The 16,261-nt window shown below is 39.0% G+C and overlaps 1 protein-coding gene across 4 annotated transcripts in view; it reads right to left on the bottom strand.

The window, feature by feature from the left end:
• Positions 1–14,166, bottom strand: part of PMS1 (PMS1 homolog 1, mismatch repair system component) — a 65,896-nt gene extending 51,730 nt beyond the window's left edge. For all 4 annotated transcript variants that reach the window (XM_015566088.1, XM_006767064.2, XM_006767065.2 and 1 more), the window contains exons 1-4: positions 14,153–14,166; positions 13,397–13,548; positions 9,538–9,720; positions 919–1,021 (exon numbers count right to left, since the gene is read on the bottom strand). In XM_015566088.1, the coding sequence (XP_015421574.1) occupies positions 919–1,021; positions 9,538–9,720; positions 13,397–13,528 (418 nt within the window). In that variant the 5' untranslated portion in view covers positions 13,529–13,548; positions 14,153–14,166. The remainder of the gene's footprint in view (positions 1–918; positions 1,022–9,537; positions 9,721–13,396; positions 13,549–14,152) is intronic.
• Positions 14,167–16,261: the final 2,095 nt, after the last annotated feature.

Raw genomic sequence — 16,261 nt, 5'->3', positions numbered from 1 at the left:
AGCATAACCAATGGACACTGACACTAGGGGGGTTGAGGGCATAAGGGGGGAGGTGGGGGGTGGGGACAATTGGGGGGGATAAGGACACATATGTAATACCAGGGGTCCTCAAACTACGGCCTGCGTGCCACATGCAAATACAAATATTGTATTTGTTTTTTTACTTCAAAATAAGATATGTGCAGTGTGCATAGGAATTTGTTCATAGTTGTTGTTTTTTTAAACTATAGTCTGGCCCTCCAGCGGTCTGAGGGACAGTGAACTGGCCCCCTGTTTAAAAAGTTTGAGGACCCCTGTGTAATACCTTAATCATTAGAGAAAATAAAAAACCCAAAAAAGAAAAAAACTAAATGACCAATAGCAATAATTAATATATTTACTTGATTTAATGATACAAAAAGGGAGGCAGTGGGTGAGGTATTAGATGAAACATTAGTAATGAGTTGATAATTGAAAGAGTAAGGGTAACACTGTTCTATCCACTGTGTACATTTTTAAAGATCTCTGTAAGTAAATATATTTTAAATTATTGGTTTAATCATACCTTGAGGGTATGGTTTATTAGTTTGATTACTAAATCAATGTTTTAGGCATTTCAATAAAATATTATCCTTCATGTATAAAAGAGTCAACAGTAATCCAGCAAGAGTAAAACAGCGTTCTGACAGTTTTTACAGAGGAGTAACTCATCCATGTTGTTGTCCAAAGTCTTTCACATAGATCCTCTTGAGCCCAATTCTAAGCATTTAAGAGACTGGTGGCTAAAGCACAGGCTCAATGTTCACTTGGAAGTGAGCTAGCTATTATCAGGACCAAACCCGAAGCAATCAATATATTTAAATTTTAGGAGCAAGGATTTTTAATAACTAAACTATTAAGACAGAAAAGGCAAAGCATGCTACAAAGCTACCCTCTTACCTTGACCAAGATGCGAAGGCTTTTGAGAAATTATGTGGCCACTGCCATCTAAAACATACTGCGTGCTAAAATTATCAGCAGCTGTCCTAGTTGTAATTAAAACCTGGAATAAGAAAAAAATCTAATAAAATTATGATTTTTGCAGAGGGCTCATTCTGAAGCCATATTTAAAATAATTATCATATATTCACTTAAGATTGAAAAGAGTTTTACTTAATAAATTCTTATAACCACTTCTTTTATAATATTCCTTAGAGTTACAATAAGCAATAGGCCAGTTTATAAATTTTTATGTTTAATTATTCATTTTTTAATATTTTGCTCTACATAAAACAATCATATATAAATCGGAATACCTGAAATGGCTATTTTTATTATATGTATTATGTGACTTATGCCTGTAAAATGAAATACTTCAAATGCATTAACGAAATTTGTTTTTTAACAGACTACTCACATAAATTTGTTGGTAAATAATCCTTTTGTATAGTGATCATTTTCTGCACTTCTGTATTTCAAGTTAATGGTTCAAAAGAATAAAGACAAATCAACACACATATGTATTGCCAATTTTTTCTTAAACCCAAGCTTTGAACTCACTGTTTAAATGTAATATTTTTATTATTTAAAAAAATTAGCATTAAAACATGTAAGTATAAAAAAGGGTTTAATTCAGTATGAAACATTTCCTAAGATGTTACAGTCATAGAAATATAAACTTAAGGTCTGCACTCTCCCTCAGCTTTCTGTGTACCTACCTTGTGAGGTCAGTAGGCGAGTATAACAACAGTGAGCCATATCCCTGCCAGAAAATGCTATAGGTGGGGAGTGGGGATGCTGGCAAGTAAAGCAGGTGGATTCAGAAAAGGGTAGCCTCCTCACGCTTCTGGTGAACAATGCCAACCCAAAATTGGAAGCAATCTTTCTTGGCCATCCTTAGACTGAGTACAAAACTAGAGGCCCGGTGCACAGAATTTGTGCATGGGTAAGGTCCCTAGGCCTGGCCAGCAATCAGGGCTAATCGGGGCCTTCCTTCATTCCGAGCTGCCCCCTAGTGGTCAGCACACGTAATACCGAGCAATCAAACTCCTGAGGGGACACTTTGCATAACAGGCTTTTATATATAGAGAGATAAATCTATATAATTAAGGAAAAAGCCACGAAGATCCAGGTCCGCTGCTAGGTCCAGTTGAGTCTACATCTGATGGTTCTGTCACCCTGTACTAGCCGTGCACTGACTTACTGTAGACTACATGGTTCTGTGGCACATGTGGGTATCCTGCAAGCAATTGCAAAGTCACAACGAAAACAGTACAGCTTCGCTAGTGTCAGTACTAGTTCAGTCTACTAGGTTGTCTCTGAGGGTGACATCTATAAAATCCTTATCAGGAGAATTGCTTCAAAGCTGCTACTTCTGTGATAACTCTTCTCTAATAATCTAAAACAATTATTTTACTTCTTCCAAAAATATATTCCAGTTCAAAAATTGTATAATTTAAAATTTTTCCTGATAACTGATCTTAATTTTCCTGCTATGTCACAACTCCGTGCCCAAAAGTGATTTCTTCTAGTAAAGGCTGTCAAAATAAAGAAGACAGACTGCTAGAGATTTTCTTTGTCTCTAATTACTCTGATTGTCCCTTTAAAAACAATTCTACATTTAACCAACCACTTCTCCAAAATGCCAAGGTCAACTGAATTCTATTTCTATTCTCCAAAGAGCTAGCCACCTGACCTAAAGTTGGTGTCACTGAGCAAAGGCAGCCCTGGAACTCTGAGTTCTAGTACTAACTCTGCCAGTGGCTTGCTCGATGGTCCTGAATAAATTACACTATCATCTTTAAGGGGAGGGTGATGATAAGATGAAGATGATGCTAATACTTTATAAGGTTACACGGGTTTTCGCTTCAACTACGTCAAAGTACTTCACAGATATTAGCTTGTTCATCTTCAAAACATTAATCAATAGTAAATATACTCCAGCCTCGATGAATAAATTAAAGTACTAAAAGGTGAAATGGGACCTAAGAGGTCATAATGTAACATTTATGTTAAAGTAAAAAAATAGAACACAATATTATTTCCAACATTAACATTTAAAAAATTAGAATGTTCAGGGTACTATGAAAAATTATTTAGATAGGAAATACTCTAGTTCACTACTGAAGACAGTGCAGGATAAAACGCATAAGCATGTTTCACAAATTCACGAAATACAGTGTGTTCTTCAGAGGAAGGAATTGTATTTCAAGAGTTCATTTCATCATGTGACCCTGTGTCCTGGGCAAGAACCCTTTTCTTAGACCAGGCACAGGTTCAGAATGTGTTAGCAGTCCAGTGACTAGCATTTGAACCCGCAGTAACTCCACCTCAGAAGCATCTCGAATATTACAAATTATTACTGGTGCCTCTTACTGGAGATACTGAGGAACTGTGGCAGTGAATGAATCTAGTTATGTTAAAAAAAAAAAATTAAAAATTTATTCAAATAATTTTAAAAGAAGTTTATTATAAAAGGAAAAGTTTTAGAAGTTCTTAGCGGACTTTAGCGGTTTATTACTTACCAGTTATTAAAAACTAATTCTGGTTCAGTTACTGAGTTTCAAGAAATTATAGTACTATTACAAAGCAAAGTTACAAAAAAGCATTTACAGTTTAGATAAGCACAATTTTTCTCAATGTTTTAGATAAAATGTAAATTAAAAATTTAGAATATATCCTGGTAATTCATGCAAAGAAATCCTCCCTTGACAAAAATTCATTTCAGGTAATTATGTCATAAACTGTGTTTTTATTTTTTGCTAACTTTGGAAAAATGCCACAGGAACATGGGTCTGAAAACTAAAGCAAATGGTCCTCGTGATCCAGCCTTTGCCTGGATGGCCGACATGTCTTCCTCCCACTGTGCACGTCCCGCCCGCCTTGCAGAGCCGGCCACTGAGAGACGCGCGCTGACGTCAGAACCGTCTCCCAGAGACTGCCCTGTGGGAGGAAAGCCACAGGCGGATCTGGCCTCTGACTTTTTCATTTTCCACAGGGCTCTATCACCTGTGAGGAGGTTGTTTTTAGGAAGCAGAATCTTCAGAAATTCCTGTGCCTATTCTAACTACAGCTCTCCCACCGTGCTCGAAAGGACACAGAAGCCACCTTCTCTATGGAGCCGGGGGCAGGAATCGTCAGGATGACAGCAGGGGAAGGCTTCCTCTGGCCTTTTACAGCTGAGGGGGCCCGCTAAAAGGGAGTCTCAACTTCCATCTTCAACACAGAACTTAGCTCCATTCTGTCCCCGTAAGCCATGGAGGGTTAATGTAACATAAAACTGTACCAAGTCTACAGATCCCGTATTAGCTCATCACAACATTACGTTTGGTGAACCTGATAGATCGGAATAACACCCAGCGCGCTGTAATTCTTTACGAAACGCTGGCTGAATAAATCAACGAACAGGAGCATTATGCAGAGCATGGCTGGCAATTCTAATTCCTCTGAAGGAAAACCAAAAGGAAAAACCATGAATTTATGCAACAAAACAAAGGCCTTTGGTGAAAATTAGAAGGAATTTTCCTAGGAATGGCTATAAAATTTTAGAAAGGATTTCCCCAAAATATTGAGGAGTTTACGTAAACTTTGAAGGTTGATGTGAAGTACTGCTTGCCAACAAGGGAAGGAGGAAGACTGATGATCTCATCACCTATGTGATACAGCTGCTACCACGTTCCGCATTCAGGACCAGAGAAAACTAACTTCCACTGCATGGCACGTGACAATATTCAGGACACTTTAATATGCATTATCTCCTTTGACCCTCAAATTATCATCATCACTTTATAGACTAAAACAATAAAAAGGCACTCAGAAAAGTTAACCTGTTTTATGCCTTTGGCCAACCACGTCTCTTATTCAAACACTTGGGAATGAGAATTAGGTTCTGATTCCTAGTTGAGTTTGTTCTGATTTTAAGAAAACAAACCTGTTCTGTAGTTTTCCCAAAACTGAGATATAATTTAGCCTCCATTTAAAATCCAGTTTTAAAAAAAAAACTTGTATGAGTTTCTTAAACATTTCTTTGGAGGGGAAAAAGATCATTTTTAATATAATGCCTGTAAAATATCTACTTATACAGAAATATAATATTTTTTATATTTTATTATGTTACAGGAACAATATATACAGTCTTCATAAAAATTGTATGAACAGGTCAAAATAGGATTTTCACTCTCTAGCTCATTCTATTCGGTGTGCTTAGTAATTAGGACCAGGAATTTAACATTGAGAAATGACAAATATACCAAAATTACTACTCTACAAACAATAATGTATTTCAAGAGAAGTTATGCTTGATGATATCATTTAAAGAAAATCATTATCAGTCAATTTGTGCCAGTCCTTGATACATTAATGGTTATGGAATCAGTAATCCATTTGAAAATACCAATAGGATACTCTATAGATATAAAGAGAATGTTTTGCTCCTTTGGACTGTTTAATTCTAAGATCGAAAGTCATTTTATTATTGACAAAGTAAAAAACTACCCATTCTGCCGAAACCGGTTTGGCTCAGTGCATAGAGCGTCGGCCTGCGGACTGAAAGGTCCCAGGTTCGATTCCGGTCAAGGGCATGTACCTGGGTTGCGCACATTTCCCCAGTGGGGGATGTGCAGGAGGCAGCTGATCGATGTTTCTCTCTCATCGATGTTTCTAACTCTCTATCTCTATCTCTCTCCTTTCCTCTCTGTAAAAAATCAATAAAATATATTTAAAAAAAAAACAACAAAAAACAAAAAACAAAAAAATTGCCCATTCTTTTAACGTGCATAAAGAATATAGGATTAGATGTATTTTAAATTTCTCCAGCCAATTTTGCTGCAAGTATACTTTTTTCTTTCTATAACTAAAATTAACATTATTACTTTTATTTTTTTATTCTTACCCGAGGATATGTTTATTGATTTTAGAGAGAGAGGAGAAGAAGGATGAGGGGAGGGAGAAAGGGGAGGGGCGGAGAGGGAGAGAAACATTGATGCAAAGGGAGAAACATCGATCGGTTGCCTCCTGTACATGCTCCAACCAGGAATTAAACTCACAACCTAGGTATGATTTCCTGACCGGGAATGGAACCAACAATCTTTCTGGGGTACAGGACAATGCTCCAACCAACTGAGCCACCTAGCCAGGGCTAAAATTAACATCTTTAAAATAATCTAACAAAAAATAATTTCAATAACTGGAGTTTTGGGAAATAGCTGTTTAATATTGTGCAAAACATTATCCTAATTACATACAGGATGGGGCAAAAGAAAGTTTATAGTTGTTCATATGGAAAACAGCAGTAATTAATAAATAATAATACAAGAATAAACTCTCTTTCACATACAACTGTAAACCTACTTTTGCCCCACCCTGTATTATTAATCTAATGAGCCTGAGATCATTTACAACTGTATGATTTTAAAATTATCTGCATTAGTTAGTTTGGCAGATAAAATAACAAAATCTACAATTTCTGCAATAATATAATAATATAATGACTGCAATCTCTATCCAAAATTTTTCAAAATAAATTGGAGCCTTAAAATAAGCAACTTCTATAAATGAAACTTCAATTCTGAGTGAAGAAGTCATTAAATTTAAGAAGTGATGCCCCCCCCGCCAAAAGGCAGTCATTAAGTCTTCCTGAATAACTTCATTTATTTTTTAATGCAACTGACCTTAACAAGCATCTATTGCTTTTTGTATTTCTGAAACACTATTCAGAACCTTCCCATGTAAGTTTCAACTTGACTTCTCCTTGACAACCTATCTTTTGAGCTTACACTGCAGGCCTGGGATATTTACTATTTAAATACTAGAGGCCCGAAATTCGTGTGTGTGTGTGTGTGTGTGTGTGTGTGTGTGTGTGTGTGTGTGGCGGGGGCTCAGCCTGGCCTGCACGCTCTTGCAATCTGGGACCGCTGGCTCCTAACCACTGGCCTGCCTGCCTGCCTGATTGCCCCTAACCGCCTCTGCCTCAGCCCTGCGACCGTGGCTTTGTCCAGAAGGACGTCCGGTCTATCTGATCTAATCAGCATATAACCCTTTTATTAGTATAGATGAGATACTTTTACACTTATAAATGCCTTTTTAACCACCTTAATAAGAAGGCAACATGACCTACTGTGGAACACTCAGCACTGGGAAGCATGCTATTGGAACTAAATTATTGGTTTCATCATTAACACATTATGTATCCCTAAAGAGGCTATAATTTTCATGTTCCATTTACTTCTCTATGCACAATTCCTCTGAAGTAAACTTCTTCGCACAGCACGCTGCATTCAGACAATGAAATCAGCTGACTGGTTATTAGACTGTGTTTTGAAGTTGGGGTGAGAACTGGCATTTGGTCTTCACAAGACCTGTTTCCTTGTCAGTATTATGAGATGGAGCCATGAACCCTCACTGTGGGGTGGCTGACACAGGAAGCAGTCGCAGACGGAGACTAGTGAGAAGGACACTTATCAGGAGTGCTCCCAGATGACCTTCTGTGGGGGCAGGGTAGAAAGAGAAGTGGGCTGTGCACAGTCACAGGCCTTGGGGGCCCACGGGCCACTCTGGAGCAGACAGCATGGCTGGTGGAGCTGTGAGTTGAAATAGGGCCTTTACAACCCCTTGTCAACCAATCACTGATGCAGGTGTCCTGCATGGTTTAGGTAACTCTCTTTAGCTGAGGCAAGGGCAGCCTCAGAGGGACACTGCTGTGAGCACGCAGTCAGCAATGCTCTTGGGAGCTGGGAGAATCAGTGCTCAGCCTGACAGGGGGATCTGGCAGTGACTAGGGTCTATCATTACTACCAACAAAGCTCTGTATTTCCTTTGGCTTTCAGGCACAAAACAAAAAATTCTGTGGCAAAAATAATACATATTGTAAGATTCCACTTAGATCAAGTTCAAAAATAGGTAGAAGAACTATGCTGATACAGGTCAGAATAGCAATTGCTTTGAGGAGTACAGCCTGGGAGGGGCATTAAAGAACCTTCAGGAGGGCTGACAATGGTCTCGATCTGCAGTTCACATATGTAAAAATTCATTGTGATGTGTGTGCATGTGTGCAAGTTTATAATTGTCTATTATTATGATACTTTGACAATTCTTTTACTCCTTTAGTAATTCTGATGAGCAAATTTATTTAAGTATATTCAAGGCATTCAAATGCCTCAAAAACTGAAACAAAAGACAAAATGATAAACAGATATCAAGTAGGTTCAAGTAATCAAATAAAAAAAACAGAGGGTGCTACTGGATAAGAGCTTGCAAAACAGCCATCTGAAATCAGAACTGCAGTGTCGGTGTGGATAAACCATATGGCCTATGTGTAAGTATAGTGCTGCCACCTAGCAGACAAAGCTAATAGTGACTGATTTCCGTTCTCAAAGGTTATATACATCTCAAAAAATAATGAAACACTAAATTGTATACTTTTCAACAATCCTCTGCCAAAATAAAGCTTAAAGACTACCTACCAAATTTGGACAACAGCTAAAAAAAATCAAATACTTATCACTTTATTATCATGAAGAAAAATTATATGACTTCTAAAATAGCCACTGAGAACTTAACCAATAGTAGTAGTACCGGGAGATTCAGAAGTTCTCTGGTACAAATCCCACCCCATTTTATAAGGTTTTCTGCAAGATCCTAGGGCTCTAGGTTCCCATATACAGTCTCTGGGGAAAATGATGGGCATTGCCCAATTGTAAGTTACTCTTCCCTACTCTTCGGAGTCTCAGTGAACTTAAAGTAAGTACTGAGAAAAATCACAGAAGCATGGGCTGTGCTAGTTTGGGAAAGAAGTTTTAAGCAGCGCGCACGTAAGGAATGAAAAGGTCTTCCCTCTCTTAGTGATGTTTGAACACCTGCCTTCTAAGCAAGGGCTCATCATCCTCTACGCTGAGGAGCAATGCCAGCCACTCCAAACTCCACCTCAGTGCTCCCCAACCTCGTTTTGGCCATGCCCCTCCTAAGCATCTCTAAAATGGTGATGCCCCCGTGACATAAAATTCTTATTATTCAAAAAGTGAACTCCTGTTCATGTGGAGGAAGCCTAAAAGGCCATTAACTTGGTTTAAACAAGCTTTCAAAGAACATGGCACCATGAAAGAGAAAAATAAAAGAACAAAAGGACAGTTGAAGTCCTGAGGAAGAAATCACGAAGGAATTGTTAAAAAAATAATAATATGAAGTGATATGAAAAAATGGCAAGTAAAGTTTTAAAACATATAATAGAGAACTGAAATGCATAATTATGTCACAATATATATTTATATGAATCCCCTAGAACCATAAGAAATGCCAAAAATTCACTGTTAACTCCTCCTTGAATTGCCCTCCTTAAAATTCAAATTGCCCCCCCGCCCCACGGGGCATGTGCCCCACATTGGAAACCACTGCTCCACCTCCACCACCCACAATTTTTCTTTCTTATGCATCACATTACAGAGAAAAAAAGAATAAATGAATACCTAGCTGGGGCCCTTTACTTACTTACACACACACACACACATAAATAATGCTGGCTTAGTTTTGTCTCACTTCTAATATTCTGTAATTATAAAATCACTAAAATAGTATAAATTACCTTACCTCAGCTACACAACAAATTGATCCCAAGGCTTCACCACGAAAACCGTAAGTTGTCAAATTTTCAAGATCTTCATGACTATTGATTTTGGAGGTGTAATACTTCATTGCCATTACAGGTGCATCAGTGGCCTTGATACCTTCACCATTGTCTCTCACTTCAATCTTATCAAACCCATAATTCTCCTACACAAAGTTAAAAAGTACTTTTAGTATCTAAAGACATTAACCCCTTCCCCGGCAGAAACGTGTATACTCGTTTTCACAAAATGTTCTTTTTCAGTCGTCGATGAGTATACTAAGAAAATATGGTAAAAAAATATGGTTTATAGGAAGACGAGTTACAAACTGTTTTCATAACCAGCATCAAAAATACTATAGAGAACCAAAATAAAAAAATTAGTCTGAAAAAGAAATGTTTTTAACAAAAAAATTGTTGGGGAAGAGGTTAAACTGTTACAACATTTAGAAACAGAAACACAAGTGAAATAACATTATCATTTATGTACCTCCTATGGAAACTTAATCTTAAGGAAGAGTTTAATTCCTTAAGTCTACTAACTCCTAGTTATAGTGCAATGGCCAAGTCCCTCATTTTCCCAGGACTCAGATTCAACTGTAAAATCAGAAAAATCAGTCTGATCGTTAAGGTTCCCTTGAATTGCCTCAGTATCATAGGTATTTATGTTTAAATTTATGTTTAAACTTGACTAAAGAAAGTTCTTCTAAATTACAAATACCTTTGTACATGGTAATCTCTCAAAGTAAAGCCATAACCATCAAAAACAACACTCACCAAGAGTCTAGCAATTATCATTATTCAACCTGATTTTTAATACTTTATCCCTTTAACTACTTGTTCAATAAGAAGTTTAAATATTTACATTACAACTTTAAATTTCTTTCTGCATAGTTACCTAACAGGAAACTGCTGAGAAAATACACCTAATTTGGCAATCTCGGTGAGTTTTTAATTTGAAAAATCAAGGGAAAAAACCCTCAATTGATAACTTAGCACTCTTAGCTAATACTAAAAAGATGTATACATAACAAAAAAATCTAAATTCCTAAAGTGATCACACTTTCTATGAATGCTACATTCTAAATTTGGTACTAAACATCTATGATAAACTTGACTTCACAAAGTTTTACGTGTATGGCCATAGATGCAAATTTTAAAGGGGGAAAAATCTTCCTACATTTATAAAGATTCTGGTATTTAAAATGGTATCATATCTTTTTAATAGTCTAAAATTATTTAATATTTTTATGCCAGTACTTTTTAGATTATATATATATAAAAGGTATTGGAGGGAGACATCCAAATTTAGTTCCTCAGCTCTTTCCAATTTAAAATTAAATTATCCTGGGAATAGCTGGTCTGTTTTTTATAGAAAATCATTAACTACAGAAATGCAAATGTTTAAATATAAATAAGAACTATAGTCATCTGAGAAAAAGAACACAAAGATCCACTTAAATGTTTCAAAAAATATTATCTGCTTAACTAATTAGGAAAACATTCCTAGCCAGTATAATTACTATTGCATGAAACCATAATAAAACAGGCCTTATTTTCTATAGCAACACAGTTATTTAAAAACTCTACAAAGCAAACAAAAAGAAGCTGAAGCTGATAAATCTCAAGGGATTAAAATACATAGCCAGTTAAAAATGTGTACTTTCATTTACTTTTGTAAGAGGACTTCTGTTGGCTTTATAATATGACATTTAAAAAAACTTCTTTATTGTTTAAAATATTACATATAGTATTACATATGTCTCCTTTTCCCCCTTGACCACCTCCCCCTTGCATAACATGACTTTTAAAAATTGTTTTTCAAAACCGCATAGAGACCGGTGGTTTTGCATGGGGAGAAGACACTTGACTCACCCTATTGTCTGTGCCCCTGGAGTGGAGTTTCTGAGGTCCATTAAGAGACTGAAAATAACAGTTAGCCTCCAGGCAGAAGCAATTGCCCCACCCTGTTGGAAAAACTCTCACTACACCTGAGGATGATTGCCTAAGGGTTAATCAAGACTGAATCCAGTCAGTCTGCAAGCAGAGGTGGTCTCTGGAGGCTCTGAGTCTTTGCCTAATATAATTAGTCAGAAACAGTGTTTGAGACTGTTCTGCACTAGAGACTGAGAGGTGTAGCAGATCTACCTAGTACATAGTCACAAATCCAATAGGCAGCCAAAATGAGGAGACAAAGAAACAACCCCCAAATGAAAGGACAAGAAAATTCTCCAGAAGAGATAAATGAAATAGAGATAAAAAATTTACCTGAAATAGAGTTCAGAATAATGATGGCAAAGATATTTTCCTTCCAGAGAACTTTAAGAACAAGATGTTTGTCTGCCTAAGATTCTTAAGTAAAATACATTCGATATAATTATCTAGTACTATTTAATTACTATCAGTTGCAATAGAATCAGACTAAAGTGAATATAGAAAATGTCCAAGAAAAATAAATTGTCTTTCTTTGGGTTTAATAATATTTTTCATGTTTATAAAGCTTATATTTAAAAACAGGTTCCATATGGTATAGAATAGCCATTCTCAGCATCAACTAGAAATCTGTTAGAAATGCAAATTTTTTAGTCCCACCGAGAATCTGAAATTCTGGGGCCCAGTAGCTGTTTTAACAAACTCCTTAAATTATGATGATGCACCCAAACACTATGAGAGTCACTGGCATATAGGAAAGACCTTAAACAGGTTTGAGTCAGAAAGATCTGAATTCCAATCTCAGCTCCCCTATTTACAAATTACATGCCTTTGGCAAGTTCTCAGAACCTTATTATTTGTATAATGGGTATAGCAGTAGTTAATACACAGAGTTTTTATAAGAATTTTATAGGATACTAGAGACTCAGTGCACGAATTCATGCACAGGTGGGGTCTGGCTGGCCCCTCCTAATGGGAGCCCATCAGGCCAGGCCGGCAGAGGGGAGGGGCCGAGGGCAATTGTCCATCTGGCCCTGCCCCCGATCGGGGGTGTTAGGGGCTGATTGGGGACGGGATCAGGCTGGTTGGCTGCTGCAGTGCACGTCATAGCCACCAGCCGTTCTGGTCATTCTGCCGGTCCAGTTGCTGGGCTTTTATATATATAGATAATTATATACATGAAAAGGGTAGGTTTCTTTTCCTACAAAAATATTAGCATTAGTATTACTGCTAATACTGTAATACTTAAAATAATGTAAATATCTGATAATTAGGAAACTACAAAAATGTATTCATTCGCTCAAACAAAATTTTATTCACCATCTATACACTATTTATATACCATTTATTCACCTTTTATGTAGCAGGACTGGCTAGGTACAGGGACACAAAAAAAAATGAAAAAAATATATAGTCCTTACCTCTATGAGCTAGTAATTTATAACAGGGGAGGTAGACATGCAAAATAACTATAATAAATCATGAGTGACATGTCATGTTAACTCAAATTATTTAATATATAGCACTTAAATTAAAAAATGTGAAAACCATGAGGCAACAAAGAAAATAGTTTGAAATAAGATTAGGTAAAAAATAAAATGCAAATAAGAATATATAAATAAGTATAGTATATGTCAATAACCTAGAATAAATTATTAGTAGGAAATACAGACAAATTAAATTCATGTAATGGAGTCCTAAATATGAAGTTTTTGTGTGTTTTTTATCATTTCCTTTAGTGTTACTAATGTCGATTTAAATCACAATTTATTTTTGAGAATTTATTCTTAAACAAAACAAAAGATACAATGTCCTGTGAATAATTTACTGAAAAGGTAACAGCTGTAAGGAGAAAATATCTGTCCATCCCTTTTTTGCTTTAAAGGTCTTTGGCTTCTCAGGAACACTCACCAGTTTGACATCTATGCTTGTGGCCCCTGCATCCAAGGAGTTTTCAATGAGCTCTTTTACAACACTGACCACTGATGTGATTATCTGGGAGCTTGAAAGGAGGCGAACCGTTGCTGTAGGTAACTGTTTCATTCTAGCTTTTAGTAGAGTACCTACAAGATAAAAATGAAAGTTGTAAGAATAAAAACTTCAGCATTCCCGTCAGAACTAACAGCAACATCACTAATAACAGCAGCTCACATTTATGGAGACTCACTGTATGCCAGGCTCTATCGCAGGCACATACAGTATTAGTAACTTACGTCCTAACGCTCTTCGACATAGATGCCATTATCATCTCCGTTTTATAAGACTAAGGCACAGAGAGTGAGTTGGTAAATCCCATTATGGTAATAACTGAAGAGGGTAAGCACAACTGTGGCCTGTGATCTGCCCGGCTGGGTTGCCGTCACTGTGGGATGCACTGAAACAGTAGTCATCGTATGTTTTGATGAGTTACAGTGTTTTTTCAAATGACTGAGCTCTTTTGGAGTTCGGATCTCCTGAACCTAAAATTACTGTGGTTGGAAAGTCTGTAAGGAGGATTCCCTGGAAGGTCAGAGGCCTCTGGGGGACCTTGCCGAAGGCGGCAGACTCAGCCTTGACTTTTCCACACAGGTCTGAGCCCCAGGCGTTTACCAGAATCTTTATGTTTAGACTTCAAATGTCCTGTTTTGAAAGACACTAAGATGCAGGTGTTTTCTCAAGGATGCTCACCCTGCTGATTGTATCTAGAGGTTAGTCTTAGTTCAAGCTGTTGTGACAATAAAAGCCTAAGGAGGCAGGCAATCGGGGCTTTTTTGGCTCCTTATGCCAGCTCGCCCCTGGCCTCTCTTTCAGATACGTGTCAGAGTACTCATTCATTCTTCCGTCAGGGTCTGCCGGTCAGCCCCAGCAAATTACCACTGATCCGAACTAGTCAGATCCCAGACTTATCAGGTAACTACCCTTGACACGACTCTGCTGAAAACATTCAAGTCGTGGGCTCCCCAAGGCCAACATAAGATAAAGCTCCCTCTCCCAGCACGTGACGGCTGCCTTCCCATATTCCCTGACACACTCTGTTTTCACTGGCCTCCATTAGGCCTCCCTTAGCTCACCTGCATCTCACAGACTTTGTCCTGAACCCAAGGCAGGGCCTTCTCGCCTAATACCTTCTAAATACCATCCCCAAGATGACCTGCAGGCATCCTACACCGAACGCCTCCCAAACGGATCTCAGGATCTTCCTCTCATTAACCTTCTATATACATAAACCCCCTTTTATATAACCTATTATATACGTAAGACCCCATTTAATCCTCACAACCACCATATGTGTATTATCACTCTTCTATCTCAGATTAGGTTTAAAAGCGTAGTAACGCGTCTAAGGTCACACAAATAGCGAGTGACAGACGCACACCTGCACACCTGGGCGTGTCTGACTCCCAAGGCCATGCTCCTCTCACAAGACAAAGCTAGAAACCTTGCCGTCGCCCTAGAAGTGCTCCTTACTCTCGACACCTGGCCACCAAGTCCTCTCTCCTACGGCTTAAACGTTTCTCAAAGGAGTCCTCGCCTTTCTAGACCTACAGCTGCAGGTACTGCCTCTGCTCAGCCCCTCAAAATTGCTCCCTTGTACTTTGCAATAACCACCTAGCAGACATTTCGCCTCGAGTCTCAATCACCTGTAGGGTTTTCTGCCTGTAACTTAAATTTCATCATGTTGCTTGCCTAGTTGAAATGCTATAAAGATTCCCAACCACTAACCAGGTGCAGTGCAAACTCCCTGGCAGCTGGGCCTCTATCGAATCCCAGCCCGCTGTTCTCCAGGCCCCCAAGGCTCACCCCTTCCAGCTGTGGTTCAGGGCCCACCGACCCGACCCCGAAGCTTCTTTCCTCTCCATCCCCCAGCGCCTCTCGCTCACGCCCGCCCCACACCCCTCACAGGTGGCTCCGGCCCCGCTTCTCCCTCCCCTCCATGGCGCAGGGGTCTCGAGGACAGAGGTTTTGTGTTCATCGTCATCCCTTCGCAGAAGCTCTGCAACACGGCGAGCCTGACACGGCGCGTGCCGCCAGCAGCACCTATGGAAACACCTATGGAAACGTGGAGGGTAGGTATGGGGCGTGCAGGTCCCAGCCGGGATCCCGGGGGCGCAAGGACTCCGCCTGCAGGTGTGCGGGGGTGCAGGTGTGTGTGGGGGTGGTGGTGCAGGTGTGCGGAGGGGAACGCACGCCTGACTGTCAGGGAGGGCAGCGCTGGCCCGACACGAAGCAGAAGTCAGAGACCAAGACAGTGAAAAGGTTTACTTAATAGACATAGGAAGTCTAACACAACTGTCCACAGAGCCAGCAGAAATGCAAGGGGTGTGTGTGTGTGTTTGTGTGTATATATATATTATATATTATATACATACACATATACACATACACTAGAGGCCCAGTGCAGGAAATTCATGCACAGGTAGGGTCCCTAGCAGCTGCCAGAAGGGCCCCGCCCCCTGGTCGAACTCCCAGACAAGGGGACAATCTGCATATTAGGCTGTTATAATATAGGATATATCTGTATCTATATCTGTATCGATATCAATATCTATATCTATATCCAGAGTCATCATTCCCGAACACCACCTTCGACATGTTGCTGACAGCGACCTCGGCGATGCGCATCCCAAGCTTTGTGCGCGGCCAAGTCATGTAACGCGGTTTCAAATCATGGCTCCCAAGACTCTCCATTCTCCCCTCGGTTCTCAGAGGAAACCAACGCTTCGCACCCCCATCTCCTCCGCTTGGGGCGCAGGAGCCGCCGGCGCGGGAAAAGCCGGCACCGAGCAGGGTGCGCGC

Source organism: Myotis davidii, unplaced genomic scaffold, assembly GCF_000327345.1.
Source record: "Myotis davidii unplaced genomic scaffold, ASM32734v1 scaffold221, whole genome shotgun sequence".
Classification (NCBI taxonomy): Eukaryota; Metazoa; Chordata; class Mammalia; order Chiroptera; family Vespertilionidae; genus Myotis; species Myotis davidii.
Note: the sequence above shows the minus strand (reverse complement) of the source record. Positions and strands in the feature narration are given on the sequence as shown.